Source organism: Lepidochelys olivacea (genome assembly GCF_965140295.1).
Source record: "Lepidochelys olivacea isolate rLepOli2 genome assembly, chromosome: 4".
NCBI classification, from domain to species: Eukaryota; Metazoa; Chordata; order Testudines; family Cheloniidae; genus Lepidochelys; species Lepidochelys olivacea.
Window position 1 is genome coordinate 23,660,442 of NC_140414.1, and position 24,153 is coordinate 23,684,594.

Genomic DNA, 24,153 nt, shown 5'->3' on the forward strand with positions numbered 1-24,153 from the left:
CTCGGGGCTGGCGGGGGCGGGCTGAGGCTCCTCCCCGGCCCCAGAGCTCGGCCTCTTCCGGGCTGGAGGGAAGCAGGCGCCGCGGGACCGACTTCGGTCCCGGCTCCTTTCGCGGGCACAGGCAGACCGGCTCCTCCTGCGCACCGCGGGGCCGCCCCCCTCCATCCCTCGGGCGCCGGGCCAGAGCGGTCAGGTCCGGGCCGGCGACGCCAGGCCTCTGGAGCGGGGAAACGCCTCCAGGGGCGCGGGGGGCAACGGCGGCACCATCGCTAGACAGGTGGGGGGAGGGCAGGCTCCTCTCTGCCGCCCGCGAGCGAGACCTCCTGAAGGGAACAGCCTCCTGCTTCCCAACCGCCAGCCAACCGGAAACCTGCCCCCCCAGTCCCAAACGTCATTTCCGTCCTTTAACCAACCACTAAAAAGAAAAGATACAGAAGAGCGAAGTGATCCCGCGGCGCTCGTGTTCCCATTGGCTGCCTTGTGGCTAGCTGCGCTCTGATTGGGTAGCATATTTACTAGTTGGGCAAAGGACGTTAAGCGCTGTTGGTCGCGCCACAGTGTAGTGACAGGAGGACGGGTGCCGTGAAGGGCCAGGCGGGAGGAAGATGGCGGCCACCCTAGTGGTTTCATCCCGGGGTTGGGGGAGGCTCCAGCAGATCCTGGCAGCTGGTCAAGGAGCCAGCGCCTCCTGCTCTGGTGAGAGGCCTCGGGGGCGGGAGGGCCTGTACGTGCAGCACCTGGGCTGCTGTCCGCGCTCTCTCTGCGGCTTGGGAGCCCCGGCTCCGCCGGCCGGGCCGCAGCCTCGGCAGGGCGGGCGCAATTCTCCCGCCCCCAGTTTCCACCCTCCACGTGACGCGGCCGCAGAGCGCCGACCCCTCTGGGATGGCAACGCCGCGGACGGGGGGCGCGCCCCGGTGGGCTCTGGGGTGTCTCTCCTTTGAAGCCTCGGGGAGTGTCCCCCGGAGCAGGCGTGCGAGGGTGGCCTCAGGGTGTCACCGCCCCTGCCCTGGTCAAGTGTGGGGGGGAGGGAGGGTTCGCCTGCCCACTGATGGAGCTAGAGGTTGGTGTTTGCAGGATCCCTGCTGCCAGTAGGTCTCCTGCCTACTTCAGAAATGTTACTGTGAACGCACCTGCAAGACTATTTTAAAATAGGGAAACAAAGAGCAGGGGAAGACGTTGAGAGTTCAGTGAAGGGTCCTCCCGACCCTGTGCCTAATCTCTTAGTGGAAAAACTTCTACAATCGACCCACTTTCCCCCTTGGAAGATGCACAACTTTCAATTTAGGCAGGACATTGTTTTTTTGTTTTGTTTTGAGCCAGTATTTGTAAAGTGATTTAACAGTAACTTCTATTTTGTTCTGGCAACAGTGTTGTGGAGAAGGGGATATAGTTCACAGCAGGAACAGGTGTCCCACAATGAGGATCTGGTAAGAAGGCTTTAACTTGACATATTTTGTAGTTGACTAAGCTTGCAGTGCTGAGAAAAATAGCTCTTGAAAGTATGAGTTTAATCATGGAGGAATTCTGTGCCAAAAAATAAAAAGTTCTGCATATTTTTATTTGTCAAAATAACATAATATAATCATGCCAGTTTCAATTTTAGTAATTTATTTCAAAATACCTGCCTACAAGTATGTCTGTAACAATACAGACAACAACAAAGATTCAGGAAATGCTTTTTGACAAATAGATTCCTTAGTAGGCATATTAATATATAAATTCGAGTAATAAGTTTCTGCATTGTAGTTTAAATGAATTATTTCCTGCACCCCTCAGAAGGAGTGGAAAGGCTTGGGGGAATCAGGGGTAATGGAGGAGCTGAGGAAGAGGGAAGTAATTGCTGGGAAGAAGCCTGGAGGTGAACCTGGAGGGTTGTTGGGTGTGGGTGTGAGAAGTATGGAACAGTCTGCTTTTGGGGTGGGGGGATTGTTAGGGAGTCTCCCCCATGCAGACCCTAGCATCTCCCCCATGCAGACCCCACATCTCCCTGGTCCCCATGTGTCCCTGCACCCCCTCACTCAGCCACCCCTCCTCCTCCCCTTGCCTTAATATAGTCACATTCATCCCTCCATTATGTAAATCCTAGAGGAGCATCCTTCAAGCAAGGAAGGGAACCAGGAAACATACTGCTTCCACCTACTGAATTCTAGCAGTTGTCATGGTGGTGCTACATAGAACCAACTAAAAGCCATTTCTTTTATAAAGTGGGGAGGAGGGAAGAGTTACAATTTTCTATCTTTTTAATATCTGGGAGATGCTCAATACGAAGATGATGAGGTCCATACATACAAGTAAAAAAGTGCCGAGACAAGATCAGTATCTCTACATTTAACTGGGGCTATTAAGCGATTAAAAAATTAATCACGAATTATTGTGCTGTTAAGCAATAATAGAATACCATTTATTTAAATATTTTGGATGTTTTCTACATTTTCAAATATATTGATTTCAATAAACGCAGAATACAAAGTGTACAGTGCTCGCTTCATATTTATTTTTATTACAAATATTTGCATTGTAAATAACAAAAAGTATTTTTCAATTAACCCAATGCCATTACTGTAGTACAATCTCTTTATCATGAAAGATCTTACAAATATAGAAATATGTACAAAAAAATTACTGCATTCAAAAATAAAACAGTGTAAAACTTTAGAGCCTATAAGTCCACTCAGTCCTAGTTCTTGTTCAGCCAATTGCTAAGACAAACAAGTTTGTGTACGTTTACGGGTGATAACGCTGCCCACTTCTTATTTATAATGTCACCAGAAAGACCTTGTAAATAAGACATGTAGTAAAGATTCATGTCCCTTCATGCTTCAACCACCATTCCAGGGGACATGTGTCCATGCTGATGACAGGTTCTGCATGATCACAATCCAAAGCAGTGCAGACCAGTGCATGTTCATTTTCATCATCTGAGTCAGATGCCACCAGCAGAAGGTTCACTTTCTTTTTTGGTGGTTCGGGTTCTGTAGATTCCGCAGCAGAGTGTTGCTCTTTTAAGACTTCTGAAAGCATGCTCCACATCTCGTCCCTCTCAGATTCTGGAAGGGGATTCAGATTCTTAAGTCTTGGGTTGAGTGCTGTAGCTATCTTTAGAAATGTCACGTTAGTACCTTCTTTACATTTTGTCAGATCTGCAGTGAAAGTGTTCTTAAAATGAACAACATGTGCTGAGTTGGGGTAGCAGCCATGTTAGTCTGTATCTGCAAAAAGAAAAAGAGGACTTGTGGCACCTTAGAGACTAACCAATTTATTTGAGCATAAGCTTTCATGAGCTACAGCTCACTTCATCGGATGCATTCAGTGGAAAATACAGTGGGGAGATTTATATACACAGAGAACATGAAACAATGGGTGTTACCATACACATCGTACTGAGTCTGTTTGGCAATTCTTCAACAAAAAAACTTCAAAGACTCCAACGAAAGACTGCTGAATTGGAATTAATTTGCAAACTGGATACAATTAACTTAGGCTTGAATAGAGACTGGGAGTGGATGGGTCATTACACAAAGGAAAACTATTTCCCCATGTTCATTCCTCCCCCTCCCGCTGTTCCTCAGACGTTCCTGTTAACTGCTGAAAATGGCCCACCTTGATTATAACTCCAAAAGGTCCCCGTCTCCCCCCCCACTGGTAATAGGTCACCTTACCTGATCACTCTTGTTACACCCACTGTTTCATATTCTCTGTGTATATAAATCTCCCCACTGTATTTTCCACTGAATGCATCCAATGAATTGAGCTGTAGCTCATGAAAGCTTATGCTCAAATAAATTTGTTAGTCTCTAATGTGCCACAAGTCCTCCTTTTCAACATGTGCTGAGTCATCATCCAAGACTACTGTAATATGAAATATATGGCAGAATGCGGGTAAAATAGAGCTGGAGACATGCAATTCTCCTCCCCCAGAGAGTTCAGTCACAAATTTAATTAATGCATTATTTTTTTAACAAGCGTCATCTGCATGGAAGCATGTTCTCTGGAATGGTGGCCGAAGCATGGCTGTTTAGCATATCTGGCACGTAAATACCTTGCAATGCTGACTACAAAAGTCCTATGTGAATGCCTGTTCTCACTTTCTGGTGACATTGTAAATAAGAAGTGGGCAGCGTTATCTCCTGTAAATATAAACAAACTTGTTTGTCTTAGCAATTGGCTGAACGAGAAGTAGGACTGAGTGGGCTTGTAGGCGCTAAAGTTTTACCTTGTTTTATTTTGAGTGCAGTTATGTAACAAAAAAAAATCTACATTTGTAAGTTGCACTTTCACGATAAAGAGATTGCACTACAGCACTTGTATGAGGCGAACTGAAAAACTAATTTTTACAGTGCAAATATTTGTATTAAAAATAATATAAAGTGAGCACTGTACACTTTGTGTTCTGTTTAATTGAAATCAATATATTTGAAAGTGTAGAAAAACATCCAATTTAATAAATTTCAATTGGTAGTCTATTGTTTAACAATGCAAATAAAGCTGCGATTAATCATGACTAATTTTTTAAATTGTGATTAATTTTTTTGAGTTAATGGCATGAGTTAACTTTGATTAATCAACGCCCTACTTTTAACCTACGGCAGCTTGGGAAGCCAAGGTCTGGGTTTGCAATATGAAACCACTTCTAATGACGTGTGCTATTGCTAAGTCTTAAAATCAGGCTTCATTTCAATTTTCCAGAACGTTTTTATTTGTGTTCCAAAGAAATCAAGAAGTAGAATAATAAACTACTACTTATTTCAGCCAATTCAAATGGAAAACCCCTATAAGGATCCTCCTAAAAGATGTGTCTTGTGTGGAATAAATGTAGACTACAAGAATGTACAGGTGAGATTCTTTACCATATGAATTTGTGCAGTGATTGTCTCAGGCAATTGTTTGGTCAATTTTATTTGTGGGGAAGCTGCTATTTAGGCAGGAGGAACCAGGGGAAAATGGGACTAGAAGGATTCAATTCTAGAAATGAAGGGTATGAAGTTGGGGGAGAATGTGAGCACTGCTCCCCACTAGCTTGTTCTCTTTGTACTAGCTGGAGGAAATGCTGCGCCTGCAGAAGCAGAGCTAAATTGACAGTCAATTTCACTTCCTTGCTTCCAGCGGCACTGCTGGGGGGAGTATTTGGGGCACAGGTATGATTTTATGGTATGCAAAACTAGACTGATGCTGTAGGGCTCTCCACAAGGGGCAGTTGGTTAGGACAGTGATCAGCTGAACTATCATTTGCTTTATGAGTGACTAGAAGAATGAAATCTGATGTACAGAATAGTTTGGGCCTCCTATCCTTACTAGAGGAGACACTCACAACAGGGTTGTGTGGGTGAAGCATGACATTCAGAAGAGTGAAGAGCTTAATGTACTAGCTTGTAGGGGAAGTTAGTATTCATTTGGCTGCTAATATTAGTATGTAAAAAACTTATTTTCTTGAGGAAAATTTCAGTTTTGCAAAAGGGCACAGCTGAAAAATTGTTGCCTCTTTGAGACACTTAGGGCTCTGACTTTCAGAAGTGCTGAGCACTCACGACTGGAACGGAGATTAATGGGAGTACTCTGAAAAATCATGCCATAGGATTCTCAAACTGGACCTCCAAAGCTAGTAGATACTTTTGGCCTTAATGCGTGACTCAGTTCCTGATGTGTAAAGTGCAGATGATAGTAACCATAGGAGGTGAGGGGCTAATTAATTTCTTAATATTTGTAAAGAACTAAGATGAGCTCCACAGAAAAGGTGATCATATTTAGAACATTAATATACATGGTTTTTAAATTCTGGTTTAAAAGCCAGCAAGTTATTCTTGTGATAAGTTCTTTAAGGCAAATAACGTCCTATGCCATAACATAGGGTGCATACAATAGTGTGAAATACCACTTTTTTAAAAAAATTAGTGTTTAAAGTTACTGGTTTGCAAGACTATTTATTAAGCTTTTTGCTTCTTCAATAGCTTCTATCCCAGTTTGTTTCTCCATATACTGGTCGCATTTATGGCAGACATATAACAGGTATGTAAGCTGTAGTCTAATGTCAATTTAACAAGTAATCTTTGTTTATCTTATTACAAGTGTTGACTTAAGGCTAATATTAAAATTTAGCATTTTGAATTTAACCATCATAGTGGTAAGAATTACTGTCCACTGTGAAACCACTGAGTAATGTGATATAACTGGGTATTTTCATGATTAGGAATTCAAACATTTGAATTGTACGCTTTCTACATACTAATAGTTTCTGTAATCTGATTTATCTATTTTCTAGTAAGGTTTTTTTTTAAAAAAAGTCCCAAGGGAATCCCTAATAACCAACCTCCATCTATTATTTGGATACCTGAAATAAGATGCTAAAAACCTGTCTTTACAGGCTTGTGTGGGAAGAAACAGAAAGAGATTTCAAAAGCCATTAAAAGAGCTCATGTAATTGGTAAGCATAGCTGTAAACTAGTTTTTGTAGACAAAATTATTTTTTTATTTAAACACTTAACACCAGTATTAATTTCTTGCAGGATTTATGCCAGTTGTGTACAAGGATCCAACATTTCTTAATGACCCAAAAATTTGTGATATCAGGCATCCGGAGTAAGTTATGTAAATTGTGCATAAAACAATAAAGTTATTTATAATGTTTATATACTCATTACTATCAGAACCTTTACATCTGTAACAAAATACTAACAATTTTAGAACGGATGCTCCGGTCAGTTATACTCTTACCCAAAATGCTTGGCATTCCTCTACATAACTGCCAGAAAGAAGTTGTGACATATTACACACTATAACAAATAACAGAACTGAGCACTCATTAAGAGAGAAAGTTCTCCATGTTTGCAATAGAGAACTTAAAACCTGTAGGAAACGTCTCAAAACACTTGTGTGCTGTTTTCCTGCATTATAATCTCATCTTAAAATGCAGCAGGACCCTACTCCATACCTTTCTGAGTTTGAAGTAAGGGAAAACATGGAGTTAAACTTGCTCATCATAGGAGCAATTTGCAAGTAAAACCCAAGATATAAATGGTCAGAATGCAAGAGAGCAAGTGATTAGAGTAAGACAGAGCAACCTTTGCTGTTAACATAACATTGTAGCAGACCCAGATACCAAGCTGCTTTGGCACTGTCTATTTCAGCTGCTGCTGAGCAAATCTTAAATGTGGTGGTAGCCTCCTTCAGCAATAGCTTAGCAATAAGTACATATCATCACTTAAAAAGGCAAGGTACAGCACATCTCAACCCTGACAGTTGCAGCAGCTCTTCAGTTTTCAATGTCTGTACTCTACTACTATTCTTCCTACTGTGAGCCCTGAGAGAAAGGGAATGCAGAGTGAGGGAATGTAATCTGGACTCTGCTCTATATTTTTCCAAATAAGATACCTGCATTTTAAAAAACTGTTGTACATGTAAAAATTTTTACAAAAGGATACTTAAATACATTAGTTTAGCCCTACTGTCAATTGATGGAACATAGTAAATGTGTTGGCAGCAGTTTTTTGGTGCAGCAGTAGTCACCCTGAGGAAAATCCTACACCTGGCCCAAAAGGATTAAAAAGTTGGCGATTGTGGATATTCATTAGTGTCTTTAAGTTTCTCCAAAGTTTCCTCCTCTGTTTCAGTACCACTCATTGTAAGCTTTCCTTCTTGGTCTCTGTTGTCTTGGTCCCCTTTAAGTAACTTATGGTGAAGTTGCAATGAGCGTGATTTCTTGAATGGTTTTCGTCCAGCTGTGGTCACGCTAGCTTTACGCTTGGTTATGTGCCTTGTTCCAGCTTCAGGAAAGTCACTGTCTTCTTGCATTAGAGTCAGTTTGTCCATGACATTTATTTTGTGGTCTGTGTTACAGCAGTGTTTAGAAATCTGCCTGCCTTTTAAGGAAACAATGCAGGTCTGAAGTCCAGAATTTGGGAAAAATGTTTGTAAAGCTTGACAAAGGAAAACATTCTCCTTTGGTTCATCTGAAACACACTTGTTCTCTCCTAAATAATAGAAAAAATAAGAATTTCAAACTAGCCTTTTCTAGTATTCCCATCATTAGTGTTCAGTCGCCTTTTTGTTTGAAAGTTTTGGAGTGGCTTAATGTGCAGAATAGTCCTTTTAATTTCTATACATTACCAGCATAGACCTCTCTATACAATACATTGTATAGAGAGGTCTATGCTGGTAATGTATAGAAATTAAAATTAGACTATTATAGAAATTAAAATTGGAATTATGTTCATATACATAAATTAACTTACTATGATTAGCAAACTTTCTCCTTTCAAGAAAAGGTATTAAGTTTCTCTTTTGACTGGTAGTTAGAAAGTGATGGTGGCTAAACACAAATATCCAAACTGTTTTCAGACTCCATTTGCAAAAAATTCAGTGGCTAGCAAATTTTATTTTTTGATACACTGAGAATAATAAGTGCTAGTAATGAGTGGCATTTCATATGTAGTTTAATATCTAGTGGCAAACTTCCAAAATTGCAACTGTAGAGATTACTCACTAATGTAGACTCTAGAATTAATTCCATATTTTAGGGTTTTTAGACCAGACTGAATTTAGTGGGATAAGCAGAGCTGAAATTTCATGTCTTATGGATTCCTCCTAGTTATATTAAGTATTTTTACATGTTCAGTTTTGTCACATAACTCATATTTCCATGGAGAGGCTTGATTATCTTTCTGCATTACCTGAAGTTTGTGTTGGCTCCTTTTTTCTTTTTATTTCTTGTTTTAGTTGGTCCACTTCTGCTAGGAGTTTCTCTACTGATCGTTCGCTGCCCTCTACTTTAGAACATATCTTCTGCAAGAGAAGTCAATTCTACTGAACATTCAATTGTAGTCATTAAGTCAGTCTTATATTGGATTTATTTATTTAAGTGTTCCAGATAAATTTCAAGGCATCCTTAAAAAAAAAAAAAGTTAACACATTGTACAATGTCTTTTTTTAAAAAAAGAAAAGGTCCAATACTACTAAACAAAACATACAAAGCAACATTGTGGGTATAGTGAACGGTAAAATTACTGAATCAGCAACTACCTGGAAAACACTTAAAAAATCTTGTAGTCCATTCCACCTATAATCCTAGAAGGTTTGCTACAGTATATTCTAGTATTTTATGCAGTCTACTTTTAAACTCAAGAAATGGGACTTCATCTGTTTTCCTTTGGAGGCAAGTTTACTTTCTCCCATCAGGGTTACTCAAAATACCACTTGAAATTTCCCATGTTTTCCTTTGTTTAATTTCATGTTACTACTCCTAGTTCCATCACTTTTAACAACTGAATTCACTTGGTTTTAAAAACATGAACCTAACATTGATTTGTGGCACTCCGCAGGCCTACAGGTAGTACTTCTGTCCAAGTAACTTCAAATGACTATTTCAAGAAAGTGAGGTATTGTATCATGTGCTTTACTGAAGTCCGTAAAAGTTACATGAATGGTGTTCCTTCTTTAACCATTTTTCATCTCAATTTAAAAGGACAGCCAAGTTTCTCTCTAATCCTGTGTATATAGTGCTTAAGATTCAGTTGTTTCTTTTGTGCTTGGAACTTATCCCCTGGATGCGACTTTAGTTATGGTAAAGTTGTCTTTCTCAATATTTAAAAGAAAATTCTTCCCCTAGCCCCTTCCATTCTGATGTCTAAAATCATGATACTACTTTTAAATTTCCAGCAGCTTAGTAAACTACCTTGTTCCCATCTGACTCTGAGGTGCATACTAATTAGCACCTCTAGATGATTCACATTTAGTTTCTCCTGTTTTTAAAAACAGTATTTATAATCCTTATTACTTCCAAATAGCCATACTATCTACTTATTTTTCTCAAGACCAATTTCCAAAAAGTAATGCAAGAGCTCATTAATTTTAAAAACTGTGATTGCAGGCTCATTACCAGATAAGGAGCCAACTTTCTTTCCTTATATTTGCAAAAGTTATTGGACAAATCCCAGACTTCCATGATTTTGTGTTTGGTATTGCCCAGATAGAAGCTTTGATATGAGTCTGTGCTTAATACAAAAATTCTGACATTTGTTTCTTGTACCATAATCATATTGAGGAACTCCTCTTAGAAGATTGAACACAAAGTTTAACTAAAGCTAGTTGTGCTACAAAAAACTTAATAATTTCTCTAACACAGTAGCCAAAACCCAAGTCTTCCATATAGTCTAGTAGGAGTGACTCAGTCTGCAGTGCAGTCCAGTGATCCCTGTTTGGGAACACTCTTTTCTTGTGGGGAATGGAAAACTACTGTGCTGCTTCATTAGGCTTCAAAGCACTGTTAAGATATCTCCCGTTTCCCTTAGGACTAAGTGCCTGAAAGATCATCTTTGAGCAAGCAAGATATAAATTTATCTGGAATTAGGGAAAAGTCTGAAAACCTTGCTGTAAGCTTCCATTGAATAGTAACGTGAAATCATAAGTATCTTACCTATTGCTCTTTTGCTCATTGGAAAAGATATAAACTGCATCAAAGACACTAGAGCTGCCACTCAATAAATTAATTTATCAGTTAACTTTTCAAATATGGATTTGATGTAATCTTCACAACCACAGGGATTGGAAACTTTAAAAAAAAAAAACTATGTTGTACTGAAATTCATAGATTATGCCCAGAAAGTTTCCTAAATAGAATTTCCAGCACTTAGGAGCAGACCCATATGCTAATTTGTGAACTTTTCAAGGGTGTGTCACCTTCAATCTCACTCCAAGCAGTTCATTCACTGCTCTGTTTCCTCTGAGATGTTAACACTTACGTAACCTGGCAGATTAATGTTTCCACCAGTTTTACTGCTTAATCCAGAATTCCCTTTGGAAAGACAGGTGTGGAAGGCATAGATATTTATGGGGAGGAGAAACTAAAAGACAAGATTGGGAGCAGAGTAGCAGAGGGCACCCTTCTCATTCCAATCCCTTACAGTAGCCAATGAACCCCTACCCCGCACAAAAAAAGAGGGTGTTGTAGATATCTAAATTTCTAGCTGCCTGAGGAGGAAGGCCAGTATCCTCAGGTATGACTGACTGACATGGCAGACTCAGGCAGAGCATCCTACTTGGAATAACAGCACCTTGCCCCTTTTCAGCAGATGGAAGGAAGGGACTTGACTTCTTTGGTACTACCCTAGGATTTAGCTGGTTGTCTCTTCTGCAACAGTCCATCTTTTGTATCAGGTACATTTTTCAAGCCCTGCATTGAGATCCCAGCAAATAACTCAAGTTCTCCACTGTTTTGGGTCATTGTTTGTAATCATCCAAGCAGTTAACGGAAATGCTAGATTTTGTATGACTTATGTCAACTGTTTTATACCAAGTCTTTCTTCCACCTCCCTTATATTTGCATATTTCTGCACAAGACACCTTGGATCTAATTCTCAGGTACAATAATGCCACTTTACATTATGTTGGCAGTACAAAAGGACCTTGAAGGGGGAACAAATTATATTTACAGTCACTTTAAGGCTTCTTTGTGCTATGTTAGGTTGCCTTAATGTAAATGAGAATCAGGACCTCCAGTGTGAATATTTGACTTGTTTGCAGTGCTACCTTAACATCTACGATCTGACATGTGCTTTTCTGAAAGTTAATGACCTACCTTCAATTCCTCCTGCAAGGTGGCATACAGTTCATTAATCTTGTGAACCTCTTTTAGTGATCCATCTTCATAAAAAAATTCTGACCTTTGGACACAAAAAGAAGCCCATTATAGAATTAAATTTAACTGTGCATGTGAACTGAGTGATGCTTTTGTCCACTAAAGTCTAACGTAGATGTCTACATCAGCTGTAATTCCTTAAGCATAATGGATTTTCAATGAGGAGCAGTAGTGGACTTTTGGCTTTTACTTTTGTGTTTGATTATAAACTGTAGGTCTCTGGACTCCAGTACACCTTTCACGGGGAGATACTTGTTTCTTAACACTTTTATTAAATAAGGATATTTTGTGATTTTTTATCCTCTCCTCAGATCCAGAATCTGTGGTAAAAGGATTAGCTAACATATACAAGTCAATAACCGAAATACATCTCTGTACAGTGGTCTATAGCAGAGGTTCTCAGACTAAGGGAAACACAGGCATGCAGCATGGAACATACCAGTGGTTCTACACCTTTTTTTTTTCCAGGTAGCGCAGGGCTTCTAGTTGCTGCTGCTTGTGCCACTGACAGTAGCCTTAGCTGTTAGGATTGGACTGCAGTTCTGGGTGTCCCCAACAGAAGCAGCTGCAGGGCCTACTGACTCCCGCACAGAGGCTGCTCCCTTCATGTGCAGAGCAGGAATGCTGCACTCTATGTGGACAGGTGAAGCATGGGGGACTGGAGGCAGCTTGATAGCAACAGGGATCTGTTCATTTCATTCTCACGCAGTAGTGAGCTAAGTGTGGGGGCAAGAGGCTGCAAGCCAGGAGAATGTGTGCCCCTTTTCTCCAGCCAACTGCACTCTCTCCCCTGCTTATATGGGGTCAAGGTCTCAGGCAGCCAGACAAGAACAGTCTTCTGGAGAGGGAGCTGGGAGAAGTCAGGGACAACATACTGGGGAAGGAGAGAATAGTCAGAATTGAACCTATTTCAGGAATAGGCCAAGTAGGGGAAGGAACAGCTCAGTGGTTTGAGCATTGGCCTGCTGAACCCAGGGTTGTGAGTTCAATCCTTGAGGCGGCCATTTAGGATCTGGGGCAAAAATAAGGGACAGTACTTGGTCCTGCTGTAAAGGCAAGGGACTGGGCTCTATGACCTTTCAAGGTCCCTTCCAGCTCTATGAGATAAGTATATCTCCATATATTTTTATATTTTAAAGCCCACAGGACGAAGCTGTGCAGAGTAACAGATGCAGGGATAAAGCAGTGCAGGGGGCAGTGCCCAGAGGAAAGCTGCTGAGAGTCCCTTGTGTAGGGGTACGGTAGAACATAAAAATGGCCACACTGGGTCAGACCAAAGGTCCATCTAGCCCAGTATCCTGTTTTCTGACAGTGGCCAATGCCAGGTGCCCAAGAGGGAATGAACGTAACAGGTAATCACCAAGTGATCCATCCCATCACCCATTCCCAGCTTCTGGCAAACAGAGGTTAGGGAAACCATCTCTGTCCATCCTGGCTAACAGCCATTGATGGACCTATTAGGGTATACAGGAGCACAATGCCAAGTTGCTACATGAAACATCTCACCAGCCAGTTGCAAAACCAAACATTAGAGAGAAAGATTTGAGAGTGTCCTTCTATGTGAAGGATGTAGTCTCCATGCTACAGAATATTTCATAGTAAGAACAGTCTAGCAAGTGATTAAAACACAGGCTCATGACATATGGGTTGTATTCCCATCTCTTCTACAGACTCGTGAGTGACTTTGGGCAAGTCATTTAACTTCTGTGTCTTTGTTCCCCAACTGTGATATTGGAATAGTCTCTAGTTATCTTTCCAGGTGTGTCAAGATGTTTAATTTGTTAGTAAGTATAATCATTGTCAGATCCTCAGAAGGTGAGAGAGGGCAAAGTAATATTATCATAAAGGAAAAACTCTTATCTGGCCCCACATTTAGCTTTTGTAAAAGCAAGATGTTACAAACCGAACAGAATTATTTCCGTGGACTTTTTAAATTCCATTAGAAATGGTTCAGTTGCTTAGATTTATTTTTTAAATAAACTGTTCTCAAAACAAAAATCCAGCAGCACCAAGAATATGAAAAATCAACTAAACAAAAATGACTTCAACTTCATTGGCCAATCTATAGAACTGCAAAGAACAAAGAGCATTACAGCAAAGTAAACTGGATTTACCGGTAATTTAAATAATTTAAGGTATTATCATTAATGTAGGTAAAGACATTTTGTATACAACATTATTTTGAAGTTGACAGTATCAATTCAATTTGTTATGACAACTGAGCTTGGCCAAAAGTTATGGAAAAGCAATGAATTACAAAACAAAAGTTTACTCAGTGATTGTTATTGTTATTAGGATATAGATATTCAGGTCTGTCTGCAAAGGTCTATACTTTAAGAATTTAGGTGTATTATCATCACTTAGCTAGTTATATAGGTATAAAAGAAAGAATCAAAATCACTGTCTGCCCGTGTAAGGGCCCTCTCTTACTGTGACAGTCTGAGACCCTGTTCTTAGGCTAAGGCCTTTGGCTAAGCAGCAGAGGCAGCCAAAAGCTGGGAAGTGTATGGTCAAATCCTTACATTCCAAACTAGTCACATTGAAATAAGGTGCTATTTGGCTGTTAGGAATACAATCCTGTCCTGATAATGCCCATCACCTCCAGAGAAAGGGAAGAGCCTAGAAGATATAAAGGAAACTTAGTTTGATTGCATCCTGTCTGGCAAGAAGAAAAGGAGTACTTGTGGCACCTTAGAGACTAACATGAGCTGTAGCTCACGAAAGCTTATGCTCAAATAAATTTGTTAGTCTCTAAGGTGCCACAAGTGCTCCTTTTCTTTTTGCGGATACAGACTAACAGGGCTGCTACTCTGACACCTGTCTGGCAAGAACTCACTTATCAATACCTGAGGTGTGAATTCCTCATTTCTTTGTTGTTCTTTCACTTTAGTCCCCATTTCCTTATTGTTCGTCTATATAATCTCTGTCTGGTTCTGTGATTGTTTCTGTCTGCTGTATAATTAATTTTGTTGGGTGTAAGCTAATTAAGGTGGTGGGATATAATTGGTTAGATAATCATATTACAATATGTTAGAATTGGTTAGTTAAATTTCAGTAAAACGATTTGTTAAGGTATGGCTAAGCAGAACAAGTTTTACTATATAGTCTGCTGTCAATCAGGAAATAAGGGGGCGGAATGGGAACAGGGAATGGGGGTGGGGGAATTGGAATCATGTTTTGCTAAGGCGGGGAAATGGGAACAGGGACACAGGCAAGGCTCTGTGGTGTCAGAGCTGGGAAGGGGGACACTGGGGAAGGAAACTGGAATCATTCTTGCGAGACACTGAGGAAGGAAACTTGAATCATGCTTGCTGGAAGTTCACCCCAATAAACATTGAATTGTTTGCACCTTCGGACTTCAGGTATTGTTGCTCTCTGTTCATGCGAGAAGGACCAGGGCAGTGAGCGGGTGAAGGAATAAGTCCCTAACAGTTATACCTGGCTAGCAAATTAGGGTTGCATCACTTGCTGAAGAGGTTTAAATGGGTTAGAATTTTACCTATGAAGCATTCTATATCTGGATACAAAGAAGCACAGACCCAAAATTGTGAACTGGTCATTGATTTCCATTTAGAGAAGAAGAGTTCAATTACCCTACAAATCGTCTTTGGCACATATTACTTAATACGAAACCTTTCAGTTATGAAGGTTACCTGTTGGGGTGTATCAGATGAGATACTGTAGGTAAAATTTAATACAAATATTGTTTCTCACTCTATGATTCTGAAAGTGTCAAACTGCTGGTTCCTTCCCAGTATGTCAGTTTTTGAAATATACAAAATATCATTAGAAGAAACAAGTTCAATATGAAAAAAGTACATCATTCCTACCTGTGTTTTATTACTGCTCTGCCAAAGCCATCAGAAATACAGGAGCCAGACACAGTTCTGTAACCTTGCTGTTCTGCCATACCCAAGTTGGCAACTACTAGAGGAACTTTCTGAAAAAGACTTTTTAAAAAAAGCAAGAACATAAAAATTTATCAGTGTATCTGTGAAAGATAATCTTTATTATAAAACTATGATACAGGTGCAGAATTCCATTTTATTAATTCTCATAGAGGAATAAACTTCAGTCCCAGACAAATTGGTTGGAACTATAGTAAAGAAGAGAATTATTAGACACAGAGAAACACAATATGTTGAAGAAGAGTCAACATGGGTGAGGCATGGTCTCTCTTTACAAAAGCCATCTATTAGAATTCTTTGAGATGGTCAACAAACGTGGACAAGGGTGATCCAATGGATATAGTGTACTTAGACTTTCAGAAAGCCTTTGACAAGATCCCTCAACAAAGGCTCTTAAGCAAAATAAGCAGTCATGGGATAAGAGGGATGATCCTCTCATGGATCAGTAACTGGTTAAAAGAGGAAACAAAGGGTGGGAATAAATGGTCAGTTTTCTTAGTGGACCAGGTAGTGAAACTAACTTTGTTGAGCCACAAATGAAGCACGCCCAGAAGATCTGAGACTCTCTTAGGTGACTCTCGTATAGATTTTTCCCCCTTGGGGGAGACACCAGCTGCTCTGAGTAAAAAGCCTACTTGATGAAGATGTTCACTTTCAGTTTTCTCTAAAGCTCACTGTAGTCAACGAAAAGACTGCCATTGACTTCAATGGGCTTTGAAGCAGGCCCCAAATGCTAAAATTACGTAGCCTATAATTGGAGAGCATGGCCCTACCCCCATCACAATAAGTTTATCATGAACTATTATTCAATGTTTTAAATACTGGAAATGACATTGGTTTCTGTATTTTGGCTCTGACCCTGCAAGTTGTTCCGCAAGGGGAAATTCTTTGTAAAGCCCTACTGAAGTTGGGCTCTCCACGGCTGACGGCATACATAGCTTACAGGATCTGGCTCTTTGTCATGACATCTCAAATTTAACACATGGGTCAAAAGTCCAGTTAAAGTCACATTTCCACAAGTTTTCTCATGTTTAAGGTTACGTTATTATTTTTAAATGTTTTTGTGTATGTAAATTACCAAAAAGAGAATTCATATGTTTCCTTAGGTAATTTACTGGTTTTTTTACTTGAATCTGGTTATTGAAAAAGGTATTTTTAAAGATTAGTTTACTTATTTGTACTATTTAAATTTACACTTATTTTTTGGACAATGAATCAAAATATTTCAGTTAGTTTTGAGGCATTTTTTACTTTTAGGTTCTGATGTGTTAACTGTAGTGTTTGTTTACACCTAAACATTCCCCTTCATTGTATAAAAGCCACACTGTATTCAACTGAAATGTTAAAAAGCCATGAAGACATTTGTATTAGAGATATAGTGTAAGATTAGATTTGGTTCAAAAGCTAGGTTTTGTAAAACCAGGCTTCCACATTTAGTCTCAGGCAGGAACACAGACAAAATCTAGGTAATTAGAAGACTGATGTTTTTATTTAAATTTATTTAAATGGAGACATCATTTTTAAACACATGACCTACAACATTTGCAACTCACACATGCAGCACTGAGATAGTTTATGATACCCTACCTTGCAAGTGAAACAGATTAGAAACTGATTAATCTACTTTCACTGTCCAAGCTGAAATGTAAAATCATACTACGTAAACAGCAAAAACCAAAATATTTGTTTCTTTCAGGTATAATATTTTAAGGTGTCATTTGCAATGCAAGAAAAAAAAGCTGTCATTCAGAACTGAGGCACTCCCTTTAATTTTAGGTTTTGTAAAACTTAAGTTTCAGGACAAAGCTACCTGGCAATGTCTCTCAAGGTTAATTTATACCTTTTTAAATTGGATTTTGGTTAGGACAGTATGGCATCAATTGGTTTGCAAAGAAATCAAGGGAACTCTTTAAACACAAGCAAGAGAGTCTTAAAAATTGAATGATGATTGGTTATGACAATCTGTTTCTAAGCGCTAGCAGGGAAAAGATGCAAAGGAATCAAATGTAAACCATTTCCAGTGTGAGCATGGTTTGTTTCTTATTCATTCTGGGATAAGTGACTTCCATTCTCCTTCAGATCCATATACTTCATGTGATGTTCAAATGGTTGATCTACTGTCAACTGGCTGGATCATGCTGCTTTTACCTTCACCTTTTAACATCATCCACTTATTGCAATGAAGGTTTGGTCAACACAATTGACAGTAGCAAAGCTTTGTTTGTTAAAGATGACCCATAAAAGTGGGGAAAATTGCCTCCTCCTCTTTTCTATTCTTATCATGCAGAAAGGGGGCCTGAAAGTTATTTGTTATTTTTAATATTTTTTTACATTGGAAATTAAGTTGCCTACTCTGTTTTTTCCTGAAAGGCCGTGAGTAGGATTCTGACATCACAGGTATCAAGAAAGGAAACCTCACTGAAAGGGGAAGTGATTCTTATTTAATTCAATTTTAAGCATTCTGAATTTGTGTTTTAAAATAAATGCCAAAATTAATATTTGGAAAAAGATCTTCATCAAAGACTGAACATCCAGCCTCTTAATTAATGATGAAGAAGTCTCCCAAATCCATTCCTTGGGGGGCCTCCAATGAAATCTCAAAATATGAAAGACAAGACCTGATGTTCCTGATATTTTTAAAGATAAAAAAGAAAAATCAGCCTCTTTATAGATTATAAAAGATCAAAAAAGTCCCAAAATAATTTCCACCCTGTGCCAATTACCTTTAAAAAAGGGGAGACAGGCCAATTTGTAATTCAAATAGATAAACAAAACCAACACAAGCTTTCTTAAAAAAATTGAGTTAATTTACTAATGAAATAGTTTTGTGAACTACTGTATTAAGCCAGCTTTTTGAATTTACTTAAACTGCTGTTTATGTTGTTGATGAATGAAGCCATAAGACCAATTTAGAGAGATTGTTGTACTGCTGTTGTATCAAATTGCAACATTTATAAAAAGTGCCAAGAAATAAGATGTCAAAATGTAATGAAAGATAACAGGAAAATTCAACATAATATGTAATAGGAAAAATTTGGTAGGCATTGACATGACAGCTTGAATAAGCTAGATACAAAACCCCCAGATTTGAGCTGGGTAGAAAACAGAGTATCTGTCCGGCAGGAAACTGAGTTTGAGATTTTGGTCTGAATCAGAATAAAATGTCCTTTCCTGTGGAAGGGAATATCCCAATATGGGAACATACCAGTGCCACTGCTGCCTGTCTTTCCTGTCAACCAGCCCTGCTGCCGGTAGGAGGAAAAACCCCAGACTGATGACAGGAAGGCACCCCAAGATCCAGGCAGCCTGGTCTGGGATTCCTGGCTGTCAAGTTCTCCAGGTGAGGCAGGCCACCTGGAGAGCTGACGTGGAGCAGGAGAACCCTGGGAGCCTGGAAACTAGGGATGCAGATGAGCTTGGGAACCAGGGCTCCCAGCCAGCCTCCCAGGCAAGCTGCAAAGGAGATGGTGCTTCTGAGGAGCCAGGAGCCTGAGAACCAGGGCTGCCAAGTCAGATGGACAAAATGGCAGGACCAGGCAGGATTCTGTCGCATCGGAAACCTGCCTGGTTTCCATCAGAATTTTGTCAAAATATACACATTCCCACAGAACAACTAATTGGCATTTTCCAATAGAAAAATGTTCTGTCAGAAAACTTATGACCCACTCTAATGTAGATGGTTGCTTCTGGTAAGGACTTGAGTTCCCAGATTGTCTAAAAAGAATTGCTAATACTTTAAAGAGCCTTGTGGTTAATTTGATACAAACTAAGAGTGATAAAATCAATACAGGAACTGGCATACGTTGTTCTTTGCCTATGCCAGGTGAACTTTGTCAGAGGCTCAGAACAGTCATTGCTAAAGATTTCTCTACATCTGCTATAAGACTCCTCAAAAAAACAAACAAAAAAACATCTGATGACAGAACATAAAGACTTACAAGATCACTTAATTATATCTTGGGCTGCAAATACTGCTCGGAAAACTTGGAGCTGAGAAAACCAAGGGTTGGGGTCGGAGTGTTCAAATGAAAGAAACTAGAGAGAGAAAAATGTACAGAAAGACGTCCATCCAAATTACAAGGGAGAGGGGAGGATCTACCAGTATAAAGAATCATTTCTAAATCTGTTTTGCTAACTTTGTCTAGTTTACTTGAAGATTGTTTTCATGAAGAAAATCAACAGGTTTCCTAAGTGAATCAGTCAATGTTGGCATTAAAAATAGTAATTTTGGTGAGAAGTACTAGAAAAATGAATAGCATAAGGAAAGTCACAGCATATCTATCATACATCCCTGTGTCCTACTAGAATTAGAGAGAACAACAACCAAGTGGTACTTACCCCTCTTGTGGTCTGTGCAAAGCATGTTCCAATCTGTAAGTGGAACAACTTTCTGTAGTTACACTGGAAGTTAGTAACAGAAAGACAAGACCCTGATTTGATAAGTATGACTGTAAATTCCTGTGAAGAAGTCTCTCTCGAAATGTCATTGTCTGGTCTGTATTACGTCTGAATTTGTACCAGCCTATCACATTCTGGGTAGGAAAAAAAAAAGATTTATCTAATCAGTGTTACCATTCCCTAGAATTACACAACCATATAACAAAACACACACACATGTGAAAAAGTCAGAAGAGTGGTCAGCCCTGAACTGAATTGGAATTCTTTAAGATCGTAGACCCTGATTCAGCAAACAGGCTTGACTTTAAACACACAAGTAGTACCATCCCTATTCAGCAAATCACTTAAACACAAGTAGTTCCATTAGAACTACCCCTGCTTATACGTTCTACTGAGTTGAGGCCTTACTGAAAACATTTCATACCCCTCACGTCCTGAGAATATAAATCTATCAAAACTGGTTTGCTTTCAAAGCTTATGCCCAAACCATTAAGCTTGCTCCAAATTTGGCCCTGTACCAGTACACCTCCCCATCCGACTGCAGTGTCATCCTGTTTATGTATTCTGTTCTGAAGCAAGGGCGTTTGATGAAAAATAAACTATTTGTATTTTAAGTCAGACAAGAGGATGTCAATCTGATTCAGTAAATGAAAGGGCAAACTCTTCCAATGCATGTACTAAAATTCCAATAAACTGAAATCCAACTATCTGTGTTTCAAGTGAACTGTTTGAACTGAAGAATACTTCTTTGATCCAAATACAGAAGAGGCCATATGATCTCACTGCAACATTTAAATGGTTCACTTGGGAGATGAGGAAAAAAAATCCAACAGCAGCACAGAAGAGGGAATAAGTATTCCCCTAAATAAAAAAGAAAAAAAAAGGATTGCTTTGTGAGGACGAGATTTCAGTACAGTTTAGACTTTTGTCATGGGCTGAAAAGACAACAAAAGGGAATAAGTACCTAAAGTGAAATTATGGAATGAAACATAACTAAAATATGAATCAACATAGCAATTACAGAGTCAGCACAATACCCTGCATAAAACCCCAGAGTATGGATTATTTTTAAAAATAAAATACCTTTTTGCAACCTGATAATATTTTCTTCAGTTCAGGCTCATTCAGTTCACCTGCAGAGTTATAAAAGCTAGAAGAGATCATAAGAAGGATCAGAGAATAAAAGGTTACATTCCAAAGTAAATATTTCTTAAAATAATCTAGCAGCTACCTCATTTCAATCTGATCCAATGTTATTAAAACAAAGTCTAGTGGGAAACACCTTCCCAGTACATCCTGATTTTCTTGTTTACACCTAACAATAATAAAAAAAATTAGGCCTGTCTGAAAGTGATATTGAAATAATGGCATCCGTTATTCACATTCTAAATACAGATATAGGCCCCAATTTAGCAAAGCATTTAAGAACAGTGTGACCAAAAGCACCCCACATTCAGACCCCACACACTAGTGTAATAATTTTTGTGCAAAATATGCCTTTTGAGGTATCATTTAAAAACTAACACCACACTGATAATCAATACTCTTGTGTAATGTTTATATGAAATGCGTATTAACAATTATGAACACAAGATGAAATTATTACTATAATGTGTTTACCAGACAACTCTGGGGAGTGGGTAAACTGGTTTCTCAAAAACAAAGGACAAGCTGATGCCTCTAGCCAGGTATCATCAAAGTTGATTGGCAATCACCTGTCAAGTGGCAAAGAATGGGGGCAGGAACAGATGGATCTGCATTTTAGCAAACAGCAGCATAGAATCTCTTTCACAATGAGACACCATATCTCCATCCTTACTTTTCTTTTAGCTAGAATCAACTTTATCTCGGGGTAACCCTCAGGGAAATGCATTTCAAAGGGTGAGTGGACTATAAAAGTGAGATGCAAAAACACAGCAAGGGTTCTCTCCCTTTCTCTCTTTCACCTAAGACGACAAAGAAACCAGTCCTTTGACTTTGGGGTAGTTCCTGACCTGAGAATTTGGTCAGCAATTAAGGATTTTACCTTGAACCAAGGCTAGCTGGTTAAGTTTTAGCTACTAGAAAGTATTTTATCTTTATTTCTCTTGTGACCATTTCTGACTTTACTTGTACTCACTTAAACTCGATGCAACACATCCCTAAGCCCATGCCACTTCCCACAGCCCCCACTGGCCTGGAACTTCAAACCACAGCCAGTGGGAGCTGCAATCGGCCGAACCTGCGGACACTGCAGGTAAACAAATCATTCCAGCCCGCCAGTGGATTTCCCTGATGGGCTGCGTGCCAAAGGTTGCGGATCCCTGTTTTAATCAATACTAACCTAGTGTTGTGTTTAAACTGAACTGTTTTGGTAACTCCAATTAAAATAACAAACTGTTGCATATTGACTCCTTACAGTGCCAATGGACCTCTAATATCTGAGCCGCCCAGGAGAGGGCTGGATAGTGCAGAACACATGTTTTGGGGAAAATTTGTGACTGGGAGTGTGTTGAGGTCACAATAGCTGGTGGAAGCCAGAGTGTGACTTGAGTGTTGCTGACAGGCTGCTGGGGTCAGAGCTATCGCTATATGCAGACACTCAGCGTGTGACCTGCGTGCTATTAGGCTGTTCGTAAGCATTCCAGGTTGGGAGCTACAACAGCAAAGCATTGTGAGGCACCCAGGGTTACAGGGACTGCACCCAAAATGTGACACACAGGTTTAAATATTTAAATGGAATAAGGATGGATTTATTACATGCTTAAGGGCTTTCTTGAACCATGGCCACAGAAAGTCAGTAATGGTGTGGTGTGGCATGGCTTGAAGGTTTTAGCAACATGAGTTTGGACTGGGTGTATTGAGTGATGTGGGCTCATCTACATTTTTCTACAGCATTCATCATGGTATATGAATACCTGTAATAATCCCAAATGAATGCCAATAAAACCTTTATACTACCACTGTGATGTATTCTGTATTGGCCACATCATTTTTATTATAAAACATTTTAAGTGTTTGAGGGTTATAACATTTTTTTATTGGGACTATTTTTCGTATCCCTTTGCCTGTGAACCTTGCTACTGTGAGTTCAACTGTACATGCCATAGAGAAACAAAAAAAATGACACTTTTTAAAACGGCTAAAAATGACCTAAAATAGATTTTATATATATCACATTTAATGCCAGTTATCTAAGGATCTTCTACAACTAGAAGCAAGTGAAGTGTAGCTCACTGATAAGTTGACATCCTTTCCTATGGTATAAAGCTTTAATGCTTTCACTTCTATCCCTGATGGGTCATAAGATATCCAACCTTAAAGTGTTACTACCTCGAGCCAGTGTAATTCTGGGCGGAAATTATACACCTGTGGGAAGAAGTTGCTTTTTGTTTTTAAATGAAGCTATTTTTAATGTTAGAGTGAGTCTCAAGAAGATTACATAGTGCGCACAGTGCAGATCGTGGTTCTACAGTTCATAACACACGTGGTATACAGTATATACATTCATACATGCACACAGATATAAGCATACAGTATACATCTAATAAAAAGTACTTAAAACTAATACAATATTGTACCAAATGGATACATAGGCATTTCGTATCTGTGTCATTTGGAGAAGCTGATACGTCATTCACCACTAGCTATGTTATTTCTTCATTCATAGGATGTGAGCTTAACTGATGTAGAAACCCGTCATTTAATTTTGTACATGTTTAGTCAATGATACTAACCTGAAAAGCTGATAGCATGGAATATGTTTTTGTATATCTGAAAGAAAAACAATATATTACTCTGGCTCCACGTACTCAGCACTCTCATTCTTCTGCAGATTATATTTATAGCCATACCCTCCTGAGAAGTAAAAATTTTATCAAGGGACCTTTAAAACTTAAAACAAACACTAAACTCCAGTATTGACTCACACTGGGTCACAATAGTAGACTCACAATAGTAAGTCTTTAAAAATAATCCTGTGGTTTTTCAAGACTACAGGGAAACCATCTACATGTTTAGGTGTGTTTTTCAATAAACTATTTTTTCCCCTTGTGCTTTGCCAAGCAAGAATCATGGCCAGTTTTTCCCATTTTGTTCTCTTCATTTTTTGAGAACAAGAGTAAAAATAAAACATACACTTAATCAAACTGCCTTGTATTTTTCAGTTAAGGCCCAGATCCATTGAGCATAAGAATATATATCTAATACCAATTAATTGTAATGTTCTTTCTAGTTTTGCAC

The 24,153-nt window shown here is 39.3% G+C and overlaps 3 protein-coding genes across 13 annotated transcripts in view; 1 reads left to right on the plus strand and 2 right to left on the minus strand.

Annotated features, from left to right (window-relative positions):
- The window catches only part of HELQ (helicase, POLQ like), a gene marked incomplete at its 5' end in the record, with an annotated part of 34,218 nt that extends 34,053 nt beyond the window's left edge, over positions 1–165 (minus strand). For 4 of the 5 annotated variants that reach the window (XM_084626630.1, XM_084626628.1, XM_084626627.1 and 1 more), the window contains one exon: positions 1–165. In XM_084626630.1, coding sequence (XP_084482756.1) covers positions 1–165 — 165 coding nt within the window. The other variant, XM_084626629.1, reaches the window with a different exon arrangement.
- MRPS18C (mitochondrial ribosomal protein S18C) overlaps positions 137–24,153 on the plus strand; it is a 26,517-nt gene continuing 2,500 nt past the window's right edge. The window contains exons 1-6 of one of the 4 annotated variants that reach the window (XM_084626637.1): positions 137–277; positions 1,369–1,427; positions 4,750–4,833; positions 5,946–6,003; positions 6,359–6,418; positions 6,501–6,573. In XM_084626637.1, the coding sequence (XP_084482763.1) occupies positions 4,759–4,833; positions 5,946–6,003; positions 6,359–6,418; positions 6,501–6,573 (266 nt within the window). In that variant the 5' untranslated portion in view covers positions 137–277; positions 1,369–1,427; positions 4,750–4,758. Of the gene's footprint in view, positions 278–430; positions 697–861; positions 1,286–1,368; positions 1,428–4,749; positions 4,834–5,945; positions 6,004–6,358; positions 6,419–6,500; positions 6,622–24,153 lie in introns of those variants that run through there. The other 3 variants (XM_084626636.1, XM_084626639.1, XM_084626638.1) reach the window with 3 other exon arrangements.
- Positions 6,617–24,153, minus strand: part of ABRAXAS1 (abraxas 1, BRCA1 A complex subunit) — a 22,892-nt gene continuing 5,355 nt past the window's right edge. Inside the window, exons 3-10 of one of the 4 annotated variants that reach the window (XM_084626632.1) lie at positions 23,649–23,685; positions 21,164–21,247; positions 21,016–21,082; positions 19,873–20,066; positions 15,457–15,576; positions 11,567–11,651; positions 8,664–8,775; positions 6,617–7,964 (exon numbers count right to left, since the gene is read on the minus strand). In XM_084626632.1, the coding sequence (XP_084482758.1) occupies positions 7,534–7,964; positions 8,664–8,775; positions 11,567–11,651; positions 15,457–15,576; positions 19,873–20,066; positions 21,016–21,082; positions 21,164–21,247; positions 23,649–23,685 (1,130 nt within the window). In that variant the 3' untranslated portion in view covers positions 6,617–7,533. The remainder of the gene's footprint in view (positions 7,965–8,663; positions 8,776–11,566; positions 11,652–15,456; positions 15,577–19,872; positions 20,067–21,015; positions 21,083–21,163; positions 21,248–23,648; positions 23,686–24,153) is intronic. The other 3 variants (XM_084626635.1, XM_084626633.1, XM_084626634.1) reach the window with 3 other exon arrangements.